Source organism: Staurois parvus, unplaced genomic scaffold (genome assembly GCF_062004578.1).
Source record: "Staurois parvus isolate SC_StPar_1 unplaced genomic scaffold, SC_StPar_1.0 ptg000412l, whole genome shotgun sequence".
Lineage (NCBI taxonomy): Eukaryota > Metazoa > Chordata > Amphibia > Anura > Ranidae > Staurois > Staurois parvus.
In genome coordinates this window covers 689,543-710,711 of record NW_028318208.1, presented here as the reverse complement: position 1 = coordinate 710,711, position 21,169 = coordinate 689,543, and the positions used below count along the sequence as shown (strand labels likewise).

Sequence of the window (21,169 nt, the reverse complement as noted above, 5' to 3'; positions counted from 1 at the left end):
ATTTTGCATCTACAGACACTTCATCCCAGACGGGGACAGATGAGGTAAATGATTCGCCAGTGATGCGATTATTAGCAGATGAGAAGGGCAACCTACTGCACGAGGTCCAGGTGCAAGCAGTGACTGTTAAACCTCGGGTGAGTATGGATTTTGCTGCAAACTGCGGGTTCTGGGCGTTGAAAATGCATGGATGTGCAGTGAGGTAATATGTTTAGAATCCTTCCACATCCATGCTCAGGTATTGTTCTTTAACAGCATTGGTTCTTAATTTGTTGCATTAACCACTTGCCCTCCAGTATATTTACCCCCCTTCATGACCAGGCCATTTTTTGGTGTTAGGCACTGCGCTATTTCAACTGGTAATTGTGCGGTTGTGCATTGCTGTACCCAAATTCAATTTATGTCCTTTTTTTTACACAAATAGAGCTTTCTTTTGGTGGTGTTTGATCACCTCTGCGGTTTTTACTTTTTGCGCTATAAACAAAAAAAGACCTCACAACTTTGGAAAAACCCCCAATATTTTTCACTGTCGGTTATAGAAAATATGCAATAGACTCAAAATTAGTCATAAATTTAGGCTAAATTATATTCTGCTACATGTCTTTGGTAAAAAAAAAAATCTTAATACATGTATATTAATTGGTCTTTGTGAAAGTTATAGCGTCTGCAAACTATGGTATACATATTGGTAATTATGTAGCTTTTACTTTCTGACTGCCTATCGCATTTCTTGAGGCACAAAAATGCCAGGGCAGTACAAACCCACTCCCACCCCCCAAAATGACTCCTTTTTGGAAAGTAGACACCCCAAGGATTTTGCAGAGACACATATTGAGTCCATGTAAATTTTTATTTTTTGCCACAAATTTTTTGAAAACTACAATTTTTTTTTTTTTTTTTTTTTTTTTTACACTGTCCCTTTTTTCTCTTTTTTTAAAATTACTTTTATTGCTATCACAGGGAATGTAAATATCCCCTCTGACTGCAATAGGCATTGACAGGTATTCTTTTTTGAGAAATCTGGGGTCTATTAGACTCTAGATATCTTCTCTGCCCTTACATCATCTGATCTCACCAAGATCGGTGTGATCAGATGCTTTCCCAATTTACAAATGGCGCTGTTGATATCCAGCGAAACTGAAGTGATGAAATGCTTGTAGCTTCCAATTTCTTAGACTATAGAGATGATTGGAGCCATTCTGGTCTCTGACCAGCTCTATGGTCAGCCAGTGGATCTTCCGGCTGCATTCTCGGATTCCCCTGTGGCTCAGGAGAGCTCAAGAAAATTGTGGAAGGCAGCAGGAGGGGAAGAGGAATGTCCCTTCCCTCTGCTTGTAAAAACAATTCGGCAGCTAATTGGCCACTAGGATTGCTTTGAAATGAAAGCTGACCGGCAGCTGAAAAAAAGATACCAGGATGATGCCTGTAGCTGCAGGCATCATCCCGGAATAACCACTCAAAGTCCAGTGACGTACATGGTCCATGTTGGGCATATATGTAACAGCAGGGAACATGGGCAAATGATGAATCGGGTCTGTGGACCAATATGACCGCAATTAATTTTTTTTTTTTTTTAAATGCCCATGTTGAGGGTTAGGCCCAAAAGAGTTTTTTAAAATCAGAAACTGTGATAGGTTTCCATGCAAATTGTCTGGCAGGAGCTGAATTTGGGTGGGCAGCGATGTATTGTTGTGCATATAAATTGCCTTGGCCCACTATCAATTGGTACCAATCTTCTGTGAAAAACAGTGGAGGAGCTAAACACTGAGGCTGGCAGCGAACGGGGCTGATCCTGCTAACACTGAGTTTTTGGGGACACTATACTAAACCGGCACTAGTATAGTTCTGTCCATGATCAATATCTTGATCCGTGCAAACACTATACTAGTAATGGGGGTGATCAGCAACCTATAAGGTGAGTGCGATAGTGTGCGGGCAATCTAACGATAGCTGACCCTGGCTGGGAGGGGCGCTTACTGACCCTGATGTTATGTGATGTTGCTAGTGGCAGGAATACAGTGATCAGTGAAAAATTCTATATACTGACACTGTAATAATGGTACTGGCTGGATGACTGGGCAATAAAAGGGTTAATGGGGGCAATCAAAAGGGTAAACGTGCTAATCTAACGTGTGTGTAAAAATGTAGTGGTGCTTTTACTCAGTGCTGTATTCTCTTGTCTCTCTCTGGACTGACTGGGGGGGGGGGGCAGATGCGTTCACACTCCAAAAAAGGAAGCGACGCAAGATTACTTCGCTTTGCCAAGAGCTGCTGCTCACCTGCAAAATGCAGGTAAGTGGTTGGCAAGTAGTTTAAATAAAAAAAAAAGAAGAAAATTAAAAAAAAAAAAAATTCTCAATATGGTATTTTTTATTTTATTTTTTTAAAAGTTTTATTATTTTTTTTAATACTTTATCAGACTAGTACAACATTACCATAGCAACATTGTACGTGTGTGTGTGTTTATCAGGGATTTTTTTTTTATGTTTTGCAGGAGAAATAAAGATCATTTCTCCTGCAATGCAAAGCTTGCTGTCATGAACCTAACTCATTCATAAACTGTCATGAATGGGTTAGGTTTTTGACAGCTCAAGATAGTGATCTGCGATTGGCTGGAGCTGGTCACATGGTACAGGGTGCTTTGATTGGCCCCATGTATCATGTGACAGCTGTGGGCCAATCACAGCTCACTAGGAAGAGGAGCAGCGCTGTTATGAATGAGATTGATTCATAGCAGCTTTGATTACATTGTGTTCATGTGATCACATAGCGATCACATGATCACCAGGTCCTGTTCACCAGGATCTGCATTCTGCTGTGTCTGCTGGAGCGGGTAAGTCGCTTTGCCTGTAGCTGTTGCCCGGCCGGGCGGGCTGGAAGCGGTTAAAGCAGCAGTACAAAACACAGTAGATCCTGTCTTTAAAGAGGAACTTCACCCCCTCACTTTGTTTTTTCTTTTCACTCTTACCTGTTTTGTTGGTATATCCCAAATAAATATAGTTGCACCTATTGCTCAGCTCCTGGGATTTGTCCATCCCTGCTGGAGAGGACTAAAATCCCCACTGACTTCTAATTGTATCCTTTTAATAGACAGATATCATAGTGGGCAACACAGAAGAATTGGTGTGTCCTCAGTGCGGTGAAATCTGCAAGACTAGCAACTCCTTGAAAGTACACCTGAAGGGTCATGAAGGTAACCTATGCACCTCAAACCTTTTTTCACGCTCATCTGACTCTCTAAACAAGAGCCCTTGTGTAAGTAATGCTGAAATCCAGGCAGATAAAACAAAAAAACAATAAATGCAATGGTGCATTAATACATCAATACACAGAAAGCTGTGTAGGTCCTTGGATTTGTGCCATCTATCTGCCTCTTACAATCCAGTATACAGCATCACTTAGACTGAGAGAGGGATACGCAGCTCAATGAACTAGTCCACTGTGCTGCAATGCTTATGTGCTAACATAGAACATGCTGAAAGGAAGAGAGAGCAGAGTGAGAGATGAGCTCTGTAGTCAGCTGCTTTCCTCTGCCCACTCACAGACTGACAATGTTCATTGCATCAGAGTAATATCAAGTCTCCTCCTCTGCTAGTCAGGGCTGAGCTGTATGGTGGACTTGTGTAAATCTCAGGACTGGATGGGCAGAAATAGAACAACTTTGGCTCCCATATATGTAATTCATCTGTGTGTTTTTCTTGAGTTAAACCTTTAAAATCAAAATATTCTTTGTAATATTTTAAGGCCTGTCCCTCAACTCAGAACATGGGAAAAAAATGCTTGGAAAGAGAAGGCAGGCCATAGACTGTTTACGCGGATTTTCCAGCATGACCGATAAAAATAAATGAGGAGATCTGCAAAAAACGGCCGACGGGCTGGCCCCACTAACGGCGTGATTATCGGCCGAAATTTGATGCGGACGAAAATTCGGCCGATAAACGACCCGTCTATGGCCTGCATTAGTTTAAATGTAAAGCCTCATGTTTATATTATGCTTCCATTACGTATTTTGGTAAAGTCTAGTTTTTGGCTTTTCCTGTTTGTTTACTTTGTGATGACTTCCCTCACTTCTTCAGTACACACTTCTGGCTTTGGAGGGGTGTTGCAGGCGCACCTACATGTCAACTTCATGTGCAAAGTCGGACCTCCACCTCTCGTGATCACTTGTAGGTGTATGTATGGGGGGTGTCTTTCGGCAGATTTGGAAGCCGTTGATGTTTTTTGCCCCAGCACCTACTATCAGCCATCACTGCAGAGAGGTGGGCCTAGGCAGCGAAGCACGGTCCAGACTTTGGGGGGGGGTTCCATGATAACATTGGTGGCATGCGATATTGTTGGGTGTGTCAATACTTGCAGTTGGGTATGTTATAATATCTGGATGCAAGGCAATTGCTGTGGGAAATTTCGAAAGCATGTCTGAGCTTTGTCACACGTCCAGAGGAAATGCCTTAACTGTCTTTCTGGTGCGATCAACCCTTTACATTCGTGGTGAAATTGGCAGCATTTTTAAAATACAGATTGTTGATGTGTCGTGCAGATCGATAGACTTTAATGTACTTAAATTCTAGTGATTACCGTGTTCCAAACAATGCTGAGATGCCAATATTGATTTTTGGGCAGGTTGTAAACTGTACCGTTGCGATCAGTGCGGCCGGGAGTTCTTGAAGGCTCACCTGCTCAGGAAGCACCAGGAATCACACGCCAATAACCGTAAATACAAGTGTGGCGAGTGCGGGAAGATGTACAAGACAGTCGCTCATGTAAAAGGTCACATGAGAGTGCACTCTGATGACAGGCCGTTCCCCTGTCCAAAGTGTGGGAAGAGGTATAAAACAAAGGTGAGTGTGGGGCTGGGGTAACACTGCTTTTGTGAGAGCTGTTGTAGGATGCACTGTGCATGAGTTGTCTGCTACAAATAGGTTAGTGGGGAAACTGTCTTTTAGGACCATAAAATAGCACGGTCAGATGGCGGGGGGGAGGGCTTTGGTGCATGATAGCTGATTTTTTTCCGGCCGTAGGATTTTGTTGTTGTTCATCCGGTTCTGAGGCTTACACATCTCTTTTTACACTGCTGGAAGGACAGAAGACCTGAATTTTCTTTCATGTGGGTTGGTAACATCTATAGGTCTTGTACCTCTCTCAGCCTGTGACTGGACAGTGAAAGGAGAAGCAGCATTCTTATGAGCTTATTTCTCTGCTCTCTCCTCCTATCAGCGTGTTCTTTGTTGGCATATGAGCACCATGGCACAGCACACATGTAATAATAAATGAATAGATATAGAGCTGCATTCATTTGTGTAATTTTATGTTTGCCTGGAGTTGAGCTTTAATCACTTTACAACTGCGCTATAGCCGAATGACCGCTACAGCGCGGCTGTCCAGTTCTGGGAGGGCATCATATGACATCCTTCCAGAATACGACCTCCCGTGAGCCCCCAGCGGCGCGAACTTAGCACTGTCCGTGATCGCTGTGTACTATGGACACAACTGATCACATGATGAGGTAAAAGGCCAATCACAGTGGCCTTTTACCATGTGATCAGCTGTGTCCAATGACGCAGCAGATCACCAAGTAAACACAGTTGCCAGTTATCGGCAGCACTTTCCTCACTCTGTAACAGCGTGAGGAAAATACTATCAATAATCGACAAATGTCACAGAGGACATCAGTACTGATCAGTGTTCTGGTGATCAGCGCCACCCATCAGTGCCCATCATTGCTGCCTATCAGTGCAGCCTATCCGTGCCACCTCATCAGTGCCTATCAGTGCAGTCTCATCAATGCATATCAGTGAAGGAAGAAAATTACCTGTTTGCAAAATTTTATAATCGAAACAAAGAAAAACCTCCGCCCCCCCCCCCCCCCAAGTTTTTTGCTCTTTCTTTGTTTATAGTGCAAAAAATAAAACACCCAGTGGCGATTAAATACCACCAAAAGAAAGCTCTATTTCTTTGAAAAAAATTATAAAAATTCCATATGGGTACAATGTTGCATGACCGCTCAATTGTTATTCAAAGTGTGAGAGAGCTAAAAGCTGAAAATTGACCTGGGCAGGAAGGGGGGAAAAGTGCCCAGTAGGCAAGTGGTTAAGTATATTTTAGATAATAAAGAATGTACAAGACGTATGTAACAAATAAAAAGATTCAATTTGTGGAATTAATAGAAACCTGTTTTGCCTCACAAGCATTTGTCTTCTTTAATCCAGAATGCTCAGCAAGTGCATTACCGCACCCACTTTGCAGACAGGCCGTTTGTTTGTCCATACTGCCCTAACAGCTTCCGAGAGAAAGGTTCCCTGGTGCGGCACATAAGGCACCACACGGGAGAAAAGCCTTACAAGTGTCACAAGTGCGGCAGAGCGTTTGCAGAGCATGGAACGCTAAACCGCCATATGAAAACCAAAGGTAAATTGGCTCATTGCCTACAGCAGCCTAGGCTGAGTGGGTCTGTACAGGACATGGGAGTATTGCATATAACCAATGTAGTTTTATTGATCCAATTTTAAAGATTTGAGACTTTTGAAACCTAATTTCTTTGATGCACGTTACAACACTAATATAACTGAGCGGAAATGTCCGTTTCCATCCGACTGCCCATTTAGGATAGCGAGCAGCTCTGGGCCTGCTCTGCAGCAGTGGAGTGGACACAGACCTGTCACCCGTTTGCTCAGCGGGGATCAGCGGAGAGATCACCCGCTGAGCAAGCGGATCCACTAAACGGGTCCGCGCCGTGTGAAAGGATTCTTAAATGCATGTATATCATTGCCTGTGTGAATGAAGCCTAATCCTTGACATAACCCACAATTAACACCCCTCACCCCACCTTTTTACTATCCCTGTACCAGGGCAGAGTCTTGTGTAATGTGTTCTTCTCCTTGAGCAGAAACCATCCCTGGTATTGGTTGTGCCTGCACACTGAGGCCTCATGAATTTGGGGTGGGAAGGAGTTCAGTATTTATTTTTGTTATAACTTTCCCTTTATTAATTTTTTACATTAAAAGAAAGAAGAAAGAGACATAAAATGTCAAGATACAGCAAATCAAAAATCCAAAAAAAGAATTATAGTAGTACATGCATTATGGTAGTACATGGTACACAACATTGAGCCAAGAGATATTCAGTAAAGATGACCAATAACAGTCCAGCAAAGAAATTCAGCATTGTCTGCTATGCAAAGAGATACAAAACAGCATGTCCATACTGACACACAGATCTCTTCCCTGTCAGCTTTGCTCAACGATCGCCGAGTACCAGCCGGGACTCTCCGGCCGGAACCAAGTGATTGACATCCCTAGCCACTAATAGCAGTGCTTGCTCCCTACCCGGAAATTCCAATCACGTGTGTGTATGTATGCGTGATTTTGTGCAGCCCTGTCGCCCTGTAGCAATACTTCTGCTATAGGACGGCAGGAAAGTGGTTAAAAGGAGTTTTCGAATTGAAGTGAATGGGAGGATGTTTTCGAATTGAAGTTAGTGGGAGACAATTTTGCATTGAAGTCGGTGGGAGGCTGTTATGGAGAGAGAGTCAGCACAGTCGCACAGAAACAATGGTATTCACAAAGAAGCATTGCGATTTCAGCACACGCATGTATTTGAAACCAGGTTAAAGAGGCTGCTAGCCCTCAGCAGGGCTAAATGTAAAAAAACCCCACCTGCTCAGTTCCAGGCGTTGGACAATATGATTTGCGCTTCCTTGGATTTCAGGCATATATCAATATGAATATAAATCCAAGAACTAAGAATAAATGGATAGAAAAAACATCTTGTGTAAAGATGTACAAGTATATAATAGACTGAAAAGCCTATTGTAGCGTAAAATGTACAACTGCTTCGTATATGTAAAAACAGAAAGAGAGAGGAAAATGAGGAGTATAGAAAAGAATCAGGGAGGGGTGAGATGCAAGACCCACCCTACTGGACAGGTGCACATAACCCCCGACAGACAGGATGTCAAGAGCATAGGATTATTGATGTGGACGTGGTTCTAAAAGGTTCCAGGGGTGCCAGATCTTGTTAAGCCAAGTAATTTTAATATGAAGAAGAGCCGTCTGGTATTCCATATTGTAAATGTCATGGATCTGTTTATAGAGATCGATTCGGGATGGTGGTAGCTGTTGTTTCCATTTCAATGCTATCCAACATCTAGCGGCTGTCAAGACATGATTAATCTATTTTTTTGGCCGATATTGCCATATTTGTTAAAAGGAGCCCCAACAAGAAATGAACTGGATGTAGTTCCAGTGTTTAGGATGGGCCAGGGGCGGACTGACAACTCATGTGGCCCCCAGGCAATAGGGGATCATGGGGCCCCTGTGTCCTTGCCCAAATTCAAAAAAGGCTATGAAAAAGGTACTGGGGCATCTCATGGGGCCCCATACTGACCCCGGGCCCTCGGACAGTGCCCGAGTTTCCAAATGGTCAGTTTGCCCCTGGGATGGGCCCATCTATAGGGTATCTGTATAAGACTTGTGGGAAGAGGATTTTTGCACAGGATGTGGTGTTAATACTAGGTAACTAAGAAGCTGGGACAGGGCCAGGATAGTCCAAGGGGTGTGGGGAGGAGGTTGGAGGATTTGAGTATTTACAGTAGGTAAAAAAAAGAATCGCCCCCCCCCTTTAAAAAAAAAAAAAAAATAATACACATTTTGTTGCTTTGCAGACTGAAATGCTGAAATGAAGACAGACACAGTTTTTGTTTTATCCAGATGTATATACTTATAACCTCCAAGTGAAAGATATAACACCGGCATGTCAGAAAAAAAAAATAAAAACAATCAAAAACAGAATCACTGAGTTGGAAAGAAAACAGAATCACTGAGTTGGAAAAAGGATCACCCCCTGGTGTCAGTATTTTGTTGAACCACCTTTTGCTTTAATTCCAGCCTTTAGTCTGTTGGGATGTCTCTACTAACTTTTCACATCTAGACTTTGCAATATTTGCCCGCTCTTCTTTGCAGAATTGCTCGAGTTCAGTTAGATTTGATGGTGACCGTTTGTGGACTGCAGTCAAGTCATTCCACAGATTTTCAATGGGGTTGAAGTCTGGGCTCTGACTAGGCCATGCAAGGACATTCACCTTTTTCATCCACTAGGGGGTCATTGTTGCTGTGTGCTTTAGGTCATTATCATGTTGGAAGGTAAACCTTCTTCCCATTGACAACTTTCTGGCAGAAGGAAGCAGATTTTCCCCAAGAATTTTATGGTATTTTGCCCAATCCATTTTTTTTTATCCTGAGAAGCGCTCCAGTCCTTGTTTCAGAGAACTCCCCATACCAGGATATTCCCACCTCCATGGTGTACTGTAAGAATGGGGAGCTGGATTGGATTTCCTCCAGACATATTGTTTAGTGTTGAGGCCAAATCATTAAATTTTAGCCTCATCTGACCAGAACACTTTTTTTCCATGCGGCCTCAGAATCTTCAAGGTGCGATTTGGAAAAGCTCAGTGGTGACTGCATTTCTTGCAACCCTCCCATACAAGCCACATTTGTGGAGAATTTGTGATATTGTTGTCACACGCACACAATGACCACTTTGTCATCAATTCCTGCAATTGATTCAGAGTTGCTGTAGGCCTCTTTGTAGCCTCTCTGACCAGTTTCCTCCTGGCTCTCTCATCCAGTTTGGAGCAATGTTCTGACCACGGGAGGGTCTGTGTTGTACCAAATACCTTCCACTTCTTAATAATAGACTTCACTCTGCTTCTAGGCATTGATAAAGCCTTTGAAATTTTTTTTGTACTCATCTCCTGACTTGTGCCTGTCCACAACTTTATCCCAGAGATCTTTTGACAGTGCTTTCCACCCATAGTTGATTGTTTGCTTCAGTTGCACTGCCAGGGACTGAAATTTTCCAGGAAAGCTCTACTCATGCTGAGCTAATCACACTGATCACAGTTGAAAGTCAAATGGCTTTGTGTGCCACTGAGAAGGTGAGTCATTTTTAGGAGGGGGTGATCTTTTTCCAACTCAATAATTCTGTGTTTGATTTCTTTTCTGACACATTGGTGTTATATCTTTCACTTGGCCCTCTTTTTTTTTTTTTTTAAGCTCTGGCACATGCCATTGCCTGTAATTTTCTGTTTTTATTACTTTTAGGTGGCTGTGCAGCACATCTACAAAACTTGGCAGGTTGCGGCAGTAAATCCGTGGCTGAAGACATCCTCTCTGAGGAGCCGCACACAGTGCTGGTCGAGTTCTCTTCAGTGGTTGCTGACACTCAGGAATATATTATTGAGGTAACTGTCTATCATATAAGATGGGACACACTGGAATGCTGTTTATGACGGTTGGGGAATTCTTGTCAAACGGCACATGAGAGCACAGCAACGGTTTAATGTTTTCAGGGGTTCAGGATATGCTGAAGCAGCATCTAGGATGGTCCAGCAGCTTTAGCCACCTGTAGGTATAGTCCTGACTACAGAGCACCAGTTTCATGTTTTCCACAGCAATAGATTATGGAAAATAATACACTGGCAGCTACACTACATTTTGCATCTTTGCTTGAGCTAATGTTGCAGCCCTTTTGAGAACTGGGTCTTCATCACTGTGATGGCCATTTCAAGAAGCTAGTGGATGGGTAGGCAAACTCTGACCAGTGGGGAAAGTCTGTGGGTGTGCACAGGAACCAAGGGTACTCACTTTTCTTTTTTTTATTTTTTTATTTAACAGTACAGTTAGGGGCGAATCTACTGTGAGGCAAGCAAGGGTTTTGCCTAGGGCGGGAATGCCCCCCCGAAGAAGGGACCTTGTGAGCAGCAGCGGACAGAGCCATGCAGGGCCGGCATCAGAGGCGTGCCACTGGTACTCCTGTAGGTGGCCCAGACAGCAGGAGGATCAGTGTGGTGGGGGAGAGCAATTGTAGAAGGATGCACTGTGTACCTCTCCCTCCAGCAGCTGATAGCCGGTTTGAGGTTTCTCACCCTCTCCCTCCCACCGGCTTTCTGCTGCTGGAGGATGAGACAGACCTGGCCGGATGGAAGGGGTGCACTGGTGTTCCTGAGTGGCCGCTCTCTGCTGAGCTCCTTCCCGACGCCCGCACTCAGAGCTGGGACCAGGGGAGAGCCTGCAACAGGGAAAGGAGAAGTGGCGGAGAGGAAAGAGCCCGGAGGAGGTGAGCTGTGTTGTGTTCTCTGGGCTCTCCCTCCTGTCATCCATCCAGCATATGATACACTGATAGATCGTATGGGGAACACACACACACACACACACACACACACACACACACACACACACACACACACACACACACACACACACACACACACACACACACACACACACACACACACACACACACACACACACACACACACACACACACACACACACACACACACACACACACACACACACACACACACACACACACACACACACACTATGATTACCACCCCCTGCCCATATTTCCTGCTGATTGGAGATCATCAGCACTTGAAAGAGGTGGGGGGTAAGTGTGTATGTGTGTGTGGTACGATCTGAGAGAGAGAAACGCACACAATTTTTGTGTTGGCTAGGGCAGCACAAAACCTGAGTACAGTATAGCAAAGGCTTCTTTTAAAGAACACCGTAATTGCAGTTCTGTTTTTGTCTTGATTCATATAGGCGACCTCTGAAGATTTAGAGGCCAGTGAGGCTGCTGAGTTACTGCAGAGCACAGGAGCACACGAGGTGAGTTGTATGCAAAATTTACATTGAAAATGATGAATCTGCTAACTTTTTGCTACCAGCTTAGATATCAACCTTTCCCAAGGCAGTAAGTAGATTAAAAAAGACAAAAGCAGGACCTGTCTTCAAATATTTTCAATCGCAGCATCCCCCTTTCCTTTCTTTTTTTCTTCACTGTTCAAAAGCACTCATGCACATTTTGAAGCTGAACCCAAGGCAAATGTAAGATATAAATTCATGAAGCTCTGTATTTCCAATACATCATCAAATGCGTTATTAAAAAGTAACTCCACTTTTGTTGAGAAAAAAAATACACAATATAAAATACACAAAATGTACATTGCAAGGATTTAACAAACTTTATTGCGGATTCCTACCTTTTGTTATTCTAAAGAATTATTGGTTTGATCTGCAAGATCTGCATCCCTTTAGACATGATTTCCCTTTGGGAGTATCTCACCAAAAATGACATTTTTGTTGCAGGGGATGCCTAAAATCTGACTTTTATCTTGATAGGAAATGACGTGTGCGGGTGTTCTGTACACCATCTGTGTACAGGACACCTCCAGGTAGCCATATTACCTTTTACAGAAAATTACAGCACTACAGAATGAAAAGGAAAGGTCATTTTTAAAAACATTCAATTACAATGACTTGTATCACAATTGTATATGCTATATTTAATTTTTTTTTTTTTTATTGGCTTTTCTTTTCTTTTTTTTTTTCCACACTAAAGTGGAATTACCCTTTAGTCAGTGTAAGTAGTGGAATTTGACTTATCAGTCTCTTGCAATTTACTGTACAGCAGAGCTCGGACTGGGAAGTCTGGAAAGGAAAATATGCAATCAGTTGTGCGGCCTGTGCTAACAAGGAGCATGCTGATGGGAAGAGAGAGCAGACTGATGCCTCATTCACACCATGGTGCAGAGACGTCAGGGTTTCTGCACTCGTTCTGCAAGGTCACAACAAAATCAATTGTTCTCTGTGTTCCTGTTCACATCACAAAACTAGTATTGCGTGCGGATTTTCTGCGCAGGAATCTGCAACATGTATAAAACATTGAAGCTCGCATGTGAAAACTGATGTCTTCGCAAGTGAAATCTGCATGTCGGTTTTCATCCGTTTTTCTGCATGAATGGTGTGACTGAGGCCTGACAGATGAGATTATCAGTCTACTGCTTGTCCTTTCACTGTCCAGTCACAGGCTGTGGTAGGGACAAGACCTGCAAGTGTTATTAAACTGCAGCAGAGAAAAATCAGATTTCCTGCCCTTCAGGGCCTGTACTGTGTGGCAAAGATATGTATACCTAAGAACTGATTGGCCAGAAATACAAATCCTTTGGCTTGTAAAACTGCTCCCATATATTATTATATTACAGGATTTATATATTATTATTATACAGGATTTATATATTATTATTATACAGGATTTATATATTATTATATTACAGGATTTATATATTATTATATTACAGGATTTATATATTATTATATTACAGGATTTATATATTATTATATTACAGGATTTATATATTATTATTATACAGGATTTATATATTATTATATTACAGGATTTATATATTATTATACAGGATTTATATATTATTATTATTATTATACAGGATTTATATATTATTATACAGGATTTATATATTCTTATTATACAGGATTTATATATTATTATACAGGATTTATATTATTATTATTATACAGGATTTATATATTATTATACAGGATTTATATTATTATTATTATACAGGATTTATATTATTATTATTATACAGGATTTATATATTATTATTATACAGGATTTATATATTATTATTATACAGGGTTTATATATTATTATTATTATTATTATACAGGATTTATATATTATTATTATTATACAGGATTTATATATTATTATTATACAGGGTTTATATATTATTATACAGGATTTATATTATTATTATTATTATTATACAGGATTTATATAGCGCAAACGTTTGCGCCGCACTTTACAATATAACGGGAGACAATACAATTACAATACATTTCAGTACAGAAGGAATATGAGGGCTCTGCTCGTGGAGCTTACAATCTAAATATATGTATTTAGATGTTTGCATGATGTAGAAATGATTTTCCATAGAGGGTGTTGGTGCCATAATTCCTAAAAGTAATTTAAAAAAGCTGGGGGAATTTTTTTCCAGCTGATGTCATCTACAGTTAAAGTGTTACTAAACCCACAGCAGTACAATCAGTCTGTATATGCAGTTAAGCATGCTTGTTATACTCACTGTGGAACCTAAGGGGTTAATCCTTGGCATTGTGTAAAAAGGTTGGTTGATCCTGACTTCTCTGATCCTCCCCTTCCACAGTCCTCAATCCATCTGCTGATAGAACAGAGCCTTGGGGGTAAGCTGCACATGCTCAGTTTGGTGTATATTGCTAGAGTGTTTTTTTTTTTTTTTTCTTGGGAGTGCATGTCATCAGCACAGGGCCAATCAGCACTATCCAGACAGAGGGTCAGGGGTTATGAAGCCTCATAGGACATGACAATCGATAGGGCATAGGGCCCTAGTATAGACAGTCAGGGAAGAATGAAAATGCCTCCTTCAAGCTTTAATCAGTGCTCTGCTGGACACTGATAGAAGTCACAAGACTGCTATATACTGCTGATGAGAAAAGGTATTTATCAGTTTATATTTACTAAAATAATTGCATTTCCATGTTGTGTGTACTGTGGGAGACCAGATATAGTGTATGCAGGGTCACGGGTTTAGTAACAATCTAAAATGAAGAATATTCTGTTTTGACAGGTCAACAGCCATATATTGAAGGTGGTCCAACAAATAGTGAGCACAGCCAGTCCTGGCCAGCAGATTATCGTACAGAATGTAACACTGGATGACAGCACTGAGCCCTGTATAGAGGAGGTCCCCACTACAGACACTATTACTATAGCAACTCCAGAATCTCTGACTGAGCAAGTGGCCCTGACTTTGGCCTCAGCCGTTGGAAACGGGACAGTGATAACAAGTGAAGCCACTGCCAGTGAGGAGATTATTGTGCCTGAGGAAGTGGTGGTGCCGGAGGAAGTGGTAATACCTGAGGAACTGGCGGTGCCGGAGGAAGTGGTAATACCTGAGGAACTGGCGGTGCCGGAGGAAGTGGTGGCACAAGAAGATGTGGAAATGGTGGAGCAAGTCGGAGAAGAATTTGTCATCACCACCATACACGAAGAGGAGGTGGAGGTCCAGACTGTGATTGTGTAGCGCATTGCTGCTTTCTATGCTGCAAAGAAACAGGGAGCAAAATACTGTGCACTTGTCCGCTGTGACCAGCAGCGGAGAGTATACAATTTCAGCTACTAGATGGTGCTGTGAATGGGAATGTCAGGCATGATATGGAGTCTACAGGCAAACCCACTACAGGGTTCTTCCTCCTCCTAAATTACTGGTGCAGGACTGCGACTGTGAATTGTTTTTTCTCACAATTCCTGGCCATTTCGGGCCTTTCGGCTAAAACAGCGTGGAATGTTAGAATGGTAGTTGTGCCTTTTTGGAACTTTTGAATTGCCTCTTGTACATGGACTCTGGAATCTCATGTATCGGCTTCTTCTACTGATAAATACTGTTGTGGGTAGCTGCACCCGGGTCTTTCTCATATTGAGAAGTCTGCAGCTTTTTAAAGCATAAATGAAGGCTACACCCTTCATGACTTGTGGTGGATCCCCTCTGCACAGCCACTACTAGAGGGGATCTTTTGCTATGTGTGTAGCATGACCACAATTAAACCAGAACTCTAGTTTAAAGAAGAGTTCTAAGTTGGTTTCGAAATGGAGTTCACTCCAGCAAGGAGTAGTTTGAGGAGATGTCTGGTCAGAAAAGTAAACCCCAGATCTGGCCTACACTGCCTAAGCCACGGGTGTCAAACTGGCGGCCCTCCAGTTGTTGCCAAACTACAAGTCCCATGAGGCATTGCAACATTGACAGTTACAAGCATGACTCCCAAAGGAAGAGGCATGATGGGACTTGTAGTTTTGCAACAGCTGGAGGGTCGCCAATTTGACACCCCTGGCCTAAGGTATAAATTGCCGGTCTCTTCATTTATCTGTACTGGATAGTTACCTGACGGGAGCCTTGGCTTTGTTGGGAAAAAAATAAAAAAGATGTCAAGGATCTGGGTATAGTGTGAGCCTAGGATCCATTTGCTAAAGCAAAACCGATACTTTCAATACTAAAACGGGCTGCAAGGTGTCTGCATTTTGATACCGTTACCTTTTTAGGCAGTTTTTTTTGGCCAGGTATATTGGTGGCAGCGTCCCAGAATTTATTCATCAACTCGGATAATATAATCCCACACTAGGGAATATTATGTAGAATGGTCAGACTTCATATGGAAGAGTAATATTTCAATCCTTAATGTTTGGAATGACAGCCAGCTCCACTCAGCCTTTTGTCCTCTCCTAAAACTGACCAATGTTATGCATTCTTACCTAGAAAGCTTTTCCTTAGAGTGAGGGTTAAAGCCTCTGTAGGTTCTATTGTTTTCATCCCTCTTCAGATTTTCCCTTCATTCATATTTTAGTGATAGAGGAGCGAGTGAAAGTCTCTCTATAAGAACCCTACAGCCAGCATTAAAGAGTGGGGGAGGGGCTGTTGGTACCTTTGCTTTATTGCTCTCCGTGTCTGGTCAGGAGAATTCTCACTTCCTTTCTACTCATGTGAAAGGTTTTTCCAAATGGGAAATGATACACCATACAGAGTGTCTAACCCTTTTTCCAATGCAGTTGGAAACAAATAGGTTTAGTGGTAGGATGGCCGGTAACCGAAGGCCAACATAACAGCTGCCATTTACTGCACATGGGTAACCATTAATGTGGTTGTAAAGGCTCAAGGTTTTTTGCCTTCATATAGCCTCTTCATTGGCTGAGACTGCAGTGGGAGCAATTGGCTCCCACTGCCTTCAGTCACAGCCAGTGAGCCAATGAGGAAAGAGAGGGGGTGGGACTGAGATGTGGCTCTGTGTGTAAATAGGCACACAGAGCAGCGACTCGGAAGTGAGCCTGCTTGGGTGCCTAGGCAAGAGAGAGGGGCAAAAGTGCCAGCTGAGGATCCGAGAAGAGGAGGATTAGGGCTGCTCTGCGCAGAACCAGTGCACAGAGCAGGAAAGTATGACATGTTTGGTGTGTTTGTTTTACTTTTTGTTTTTGTGTTTTTTCTTTTTTTAAACTTCCTTTTTAAGATCACTTTAAAATCCCCTTATTTATTTCCTGTAATTTTTTTTTGTTTTAGAGCAGTGTTCTCCATACTGCGGCCAGGGGCTGGATGTGGCCCTTTGCTTGCCTTTATCTGGCCCTTGGAGCACTATTTCACCAACTGACACCAATGACGGGGAACCATTCCTTTTACTGACACCATCAATGCAGCACTATTCTTCCCATTCATACCAACAAAAGGGCACTATTCCTCCTATTAAAACCAATGATGAGGCATTGATGCTGTCACATTTTCTACTCCCACTGGCCAAAGTCCGCCCCCCCCCCAAAGCCTGAAGGGCAGTAAAATGGCCTTTTGCTTAGAAATGATGGAGACCCCTGTTTTAGAGCATTCACAGAGCTATTTACATGGCTTACTGTACTCCAAAGGAGTTCCCAATCTTAACATTACAAACGCACAGATAGAAACGTTATGTATATTTAACAAGAAGATGTTATAAAAATACGTTCATTTATATATCAAGACATTAATGCTCAATTGCCACTCAAAATCCTGAATGTTTTTTATTAAAACGTAACACCACTGTTTTATTGCATTTAAAACAATATAATTACATTTGAAGGTTAAAGGATACCTGGCGTGACTTCTTCCTCAGGATCTATGGCAATGATCAGACCGTATGTCGGGAGATTTCTCATGTGAGATTCTCTGGCACACATGGTAAGGCAGCCATGAAGGAGGAAGGGTTTGCCATGGGATCTCTGGACCAGAAGCACCAATGTAAGACTCACTCCTTGGTTGCCTTGTAGTTCCCTTCTTATGTATGTTGGGAGATTGCCATTAATTGTTTATCTGCCATGCTGTGGTCTGCTGAATGTGCTTCTCTCTGGTGTTGGATTAAGAGGTCCCATTTTGTCATTGTATTGGTAATCTGGGATTAGTTGCATACATATTGAAGTAACTGGTTATGGGATGAATATACAAAAGAGCGTAGCATACTATTCATTTACAGGCCAACTCCAGATATTCCTGATCAAGATTAGGAGAGTATAATGATTTAAGTTGCAGTTATCTCTGCCCTGATGCAGAGAGCTTTCACCCTTTTTTTTCATCTTTAGGACCACTTATAGACTGATGACTGAAAAGTGACCCCATGGGTTCCTGGAAACTTCAAAAATCTCTAAACTGGGGCATTGAGGGAAATGTTAAAACTGAACTTCAGTTTTAAAAGGTGCAGGGTCCATGGCTGTCATCTTAATCCTGCTCTTAGTATCGAATAAAGGACTTGGAACGGGCATGCACACTTTCTGACTTCATTTTTTTTTTCCAAAGCAACTACAGCCAAGGTTATAATGCAAGGATCAGGATGGACCCCTTTGAAACCAACACATGAGCAATAGCAGCTCACTTATTTATGACCTTGCAGGTTCGCTTTAGAGAAATCTACTACCACCTCAAAGGATTTACTTTTTTTTTTTTTTTATATGTATTTACATAGTGTTTGGCAGGCTATAGACGATGCAAATTTTTCTCAACCACGGGTGGGGTGGCGGGGGGTAGCCGTCCCTGCCGGGAGAAGACAGTGACTATTGCTAGCGGCCAGAGCAGCTGCTAGTGATAATCGCAATTAAAGCTGACGGGATGTTTGTACCCAAGTTGATCGATTAACTTGGTACATTCAGCTTGCTCATTCATGGTTTGAATCTCGGCCAGTCCCTGCTGAGCTGGCTGAGATTTGAACAGTCTATGGCCGGCCTTATGCAGGCCATAGACGGATTGTTTTTGTCAGCCGAATTTACGTCCGCACAAAAAAATCGGCCGATATTCACGCCGTTAGTGGGGCAATGCCGTCGGCCGGTTTTTGTGGATCTTCTGTTTCTTTTTATCGGTCATGCTGGAAAATCCACGAAAAAGTCTGTTTTTCGTAGACTGGTGGCAGCATTGGCAACGACCGATTTTTCGTTTATTGGCCGACAAATGGCCCGGCTATGGCCAGCCTTTGTCTCTTTGTGACCAAAGTATATTTGACTTTTCTCTGCTGCAAGAGGTAGATGGATAACACTGGACAATAGAGCGGGAATGAACTAAACTTTTCACTTCATTACATTTAATTATAAATAAAACGCCATGCATATAAAAATGTTACAAAAGTGGTCCAAAATCCTACATGAAAACCTCTGTGAATCATGAACATAATACATATAACAACACTGATGCATTGCAAATCTTCATGGGGAGGGATATGTCAAAAATTGAAACGTCGTATGTATTATTATGATGTTTATATGTTTTATGGTGGCTTTCATGTATGATCATGGACCAGTTTTCTATCATGTTTTTAGATCCATGATGTTTTATAGTTTAAATGTAATAAACTTAATTTTTTTAAATCTTGTGTACAGTTTTTGGTGCTGTTTAAAATCCATTCTCCATGCTACCCCCTCCATTTTGTCTATATATGGGATGTGGCACCATTTGTAACCAGATTGGACAACATTCTTCTAAGACCAACTTCACTGAAAACACATTTCACCTGTAATAGCTCACCTTTTTACAGGGTTCTGGAATTTCTTGTAAATACATTGGGAATTCTCTATGTTGCCAGTTTGCCACAGTGACCTCACTGGCATCTACAGCAAGGGAGGTGGAAGCTGGGTGAAAACCAAGTTGTGTCTGGTGGGTTTTTTTTTTTTTTTTAAATAACATATTCCTTTTGATTTCTCTCCCCCCAAATTCCATTATGTTTTTGTTTGGGGCTGCAGTATATAAGACCTTGTATTTTTATCAAAGGTCTGTTTGCAGGTATTTAAAGGGAACCTGGAAGGTGGGGCTATGATCCCAATCACGATCTGGGGCAAGGATGCAAGACGAAAGGTCAGACTCCACATGCCTAGAGCAGTGACTATTGGGGATGGCAACTAGGTGTGGGAGTTCAGCCCCTGGTTCTACACCAATATAATATAACCTGTTTTAAAAACTGCCTCTTAATTCATGGAGTGGGGTCAGGTTTGCACTTTCAGTGACATGTTGCATGTATTGCCTGCTGATGGTGAACCCTTAGGGGTTTATTTACTAAAGCTGGAGAGTCCAAAATCAGACTCCCTTCTGCATAGAAACCAATCAGCTTCCAGGTTTCATTGCCAAAGCTTCATTGAACAAGCTGAGGTTAGAAGCTGATTGGTTTCTAGGCAGAAGGGAGTCTGATTTTGGACTCTCCAGCTTTAGTAAATAAACCCCTTAATGTCCATAAGAGTGAAGCAGCATATTGCACGGACCAACACAGCACCGGCTTTCACACAGATGCCTATGCAACCCATCATAATATGATCTGCAGTCAGGAATTCTCTATATGACATTTGAGGACTCTGCCTAGTACACAATCCGGCCAATATTGTGTCCGCTCATAGAGGAAATGTGAAAAGTGGGGCCGGTGGCTCTGCAACAGTTGTGTCTATTAAAGTTACTCTTTTGTAAAAGAATGGTCTGACTTTTTCTTTATGGGCATCTCTGAGTGTTTAACAAATTATAGTTTCTCTCCACCAAGCACCATACAATTTGTTTTATAGACAGGCTTTCCAAAGAATGTTTACCCAAGTCTCATTCAGTTCTTGATATCTGCTGGCATTCTGTATCACTGACCTACTACATCTATACATTTGAGAGGCTGGTACTAAATCTGTCTCCTAGTTATCAACCAAACGGTCTTCTGCTCCTCTCAAAACCACCTACCCTCTAGCTGCCTTTTCCCATCCTCTTGAATTCCCTACCTCAAGCTGTCTGACTATCTCTTACTCCTGGTCCCTGAAAATTCACGTCATCAAGATAACCTTTATCCAACATTTGAATTTTACTTTCTTGAACAACTCATTCACACACAGGAGGTTGATTTACTAAAACTGGGAGAGTGCAAAATCTGGTGAAGCTGTGCATGGTAGCCAATCAGCATCTAACTGCAGCTTGTTCAATTAAGCTTTGCCAAAAAAAAAAAAAAGCTTGGAAGCGGATTGGTTTCTATGAAGAGCTGCACCAGGTGTTGTACGCTCCAGTTTTAGTAAATCAACCCCACTGTTACTACCTTTTGCATCACTTGTCCTTCTCTTTTAGATTGTGAGTTTTCATGAGCAGGGCCCTTCTAACTGCCTTGTTTTACATAGTCTGGCTAAAAAAAAAAGTCCATCCAGTTCAACCATAGGAAAAAAAAAACGTTATCCTATACCCACAGTTGATCCAGGAGGAAGGCAAAAAAAGAAACAAGCAAAGCATGGTCCAATTTGCTCCTGCTGGGAAACGAATTCC

At 42.1% G+C, this 21,169-nt stretch overlaps 2 protein-coding genes across 7 annotated transcripts in view; one reads left to right on the top strand and one right to left on the bottom strand.

The window, feature by feature from the left end:
* Window positions 1–20,352, top strand: part of E4F1 (E4F transcription factor 1) — a 43,400-nt gene extending 23,048 nt beyond the window's left edge. For 4 of the 6 annotated variants that reach the window (XM_089686785.1, XM_089686784.1, XM_089686781.1 and 1 more), the window contains exons 7-13: window positions 1–137; window positions 3,091–3,193; window positions 4,621–4,838; window positions 6,207–6,405; window positions 10,098–10,237; window positions 11,604–11,669; window positions 14,471–20,352. In XM_089686785.1, coding sequence (XP_089542911.1) covers window positions 1–137; window positions 3,091–3,193; window positions 4,621–4,838; window positions 6,207–6,405; window positions 10,098–10,237; window positions 11,604–11,669; window positions 14,471–14,926 — 1,319 coding nt within the window. In that variant the 3' untranslated portion in view covers window positions 14,927–20,352. The remainder of the gene's footprint in view (window positions 138–3,090; window positions 3,194–4,620; window positions 4,839–6,206; window positions 6,406–10,097; window positions 10,238–11,603; window positions 11,670–14,470) is intronic. The other 2 variants (XM_089686786.1, XM_089686787.1) reach the window with 2 other exon arrangements.
* ZDHHC4 (zDHHC palmitoyltransferase 4) overlaps window positions 17,411–21,169 on the bottom strand; it is a 36,140-nt gene continuing 32,381 nt past the window's right edge. The window contains exon 7 of the mRNA XM_089686789.1: window positions 17,411–17,759. Coding sequence (XP_089542915.1) covers window positions 17,691–17,759 — 69 coding nt within the window. The 3' untranslated portion in view covers window positions 17,411–17,690. The remainder of the gene's footprint in view (window positions 17,760–21,169) is intronic.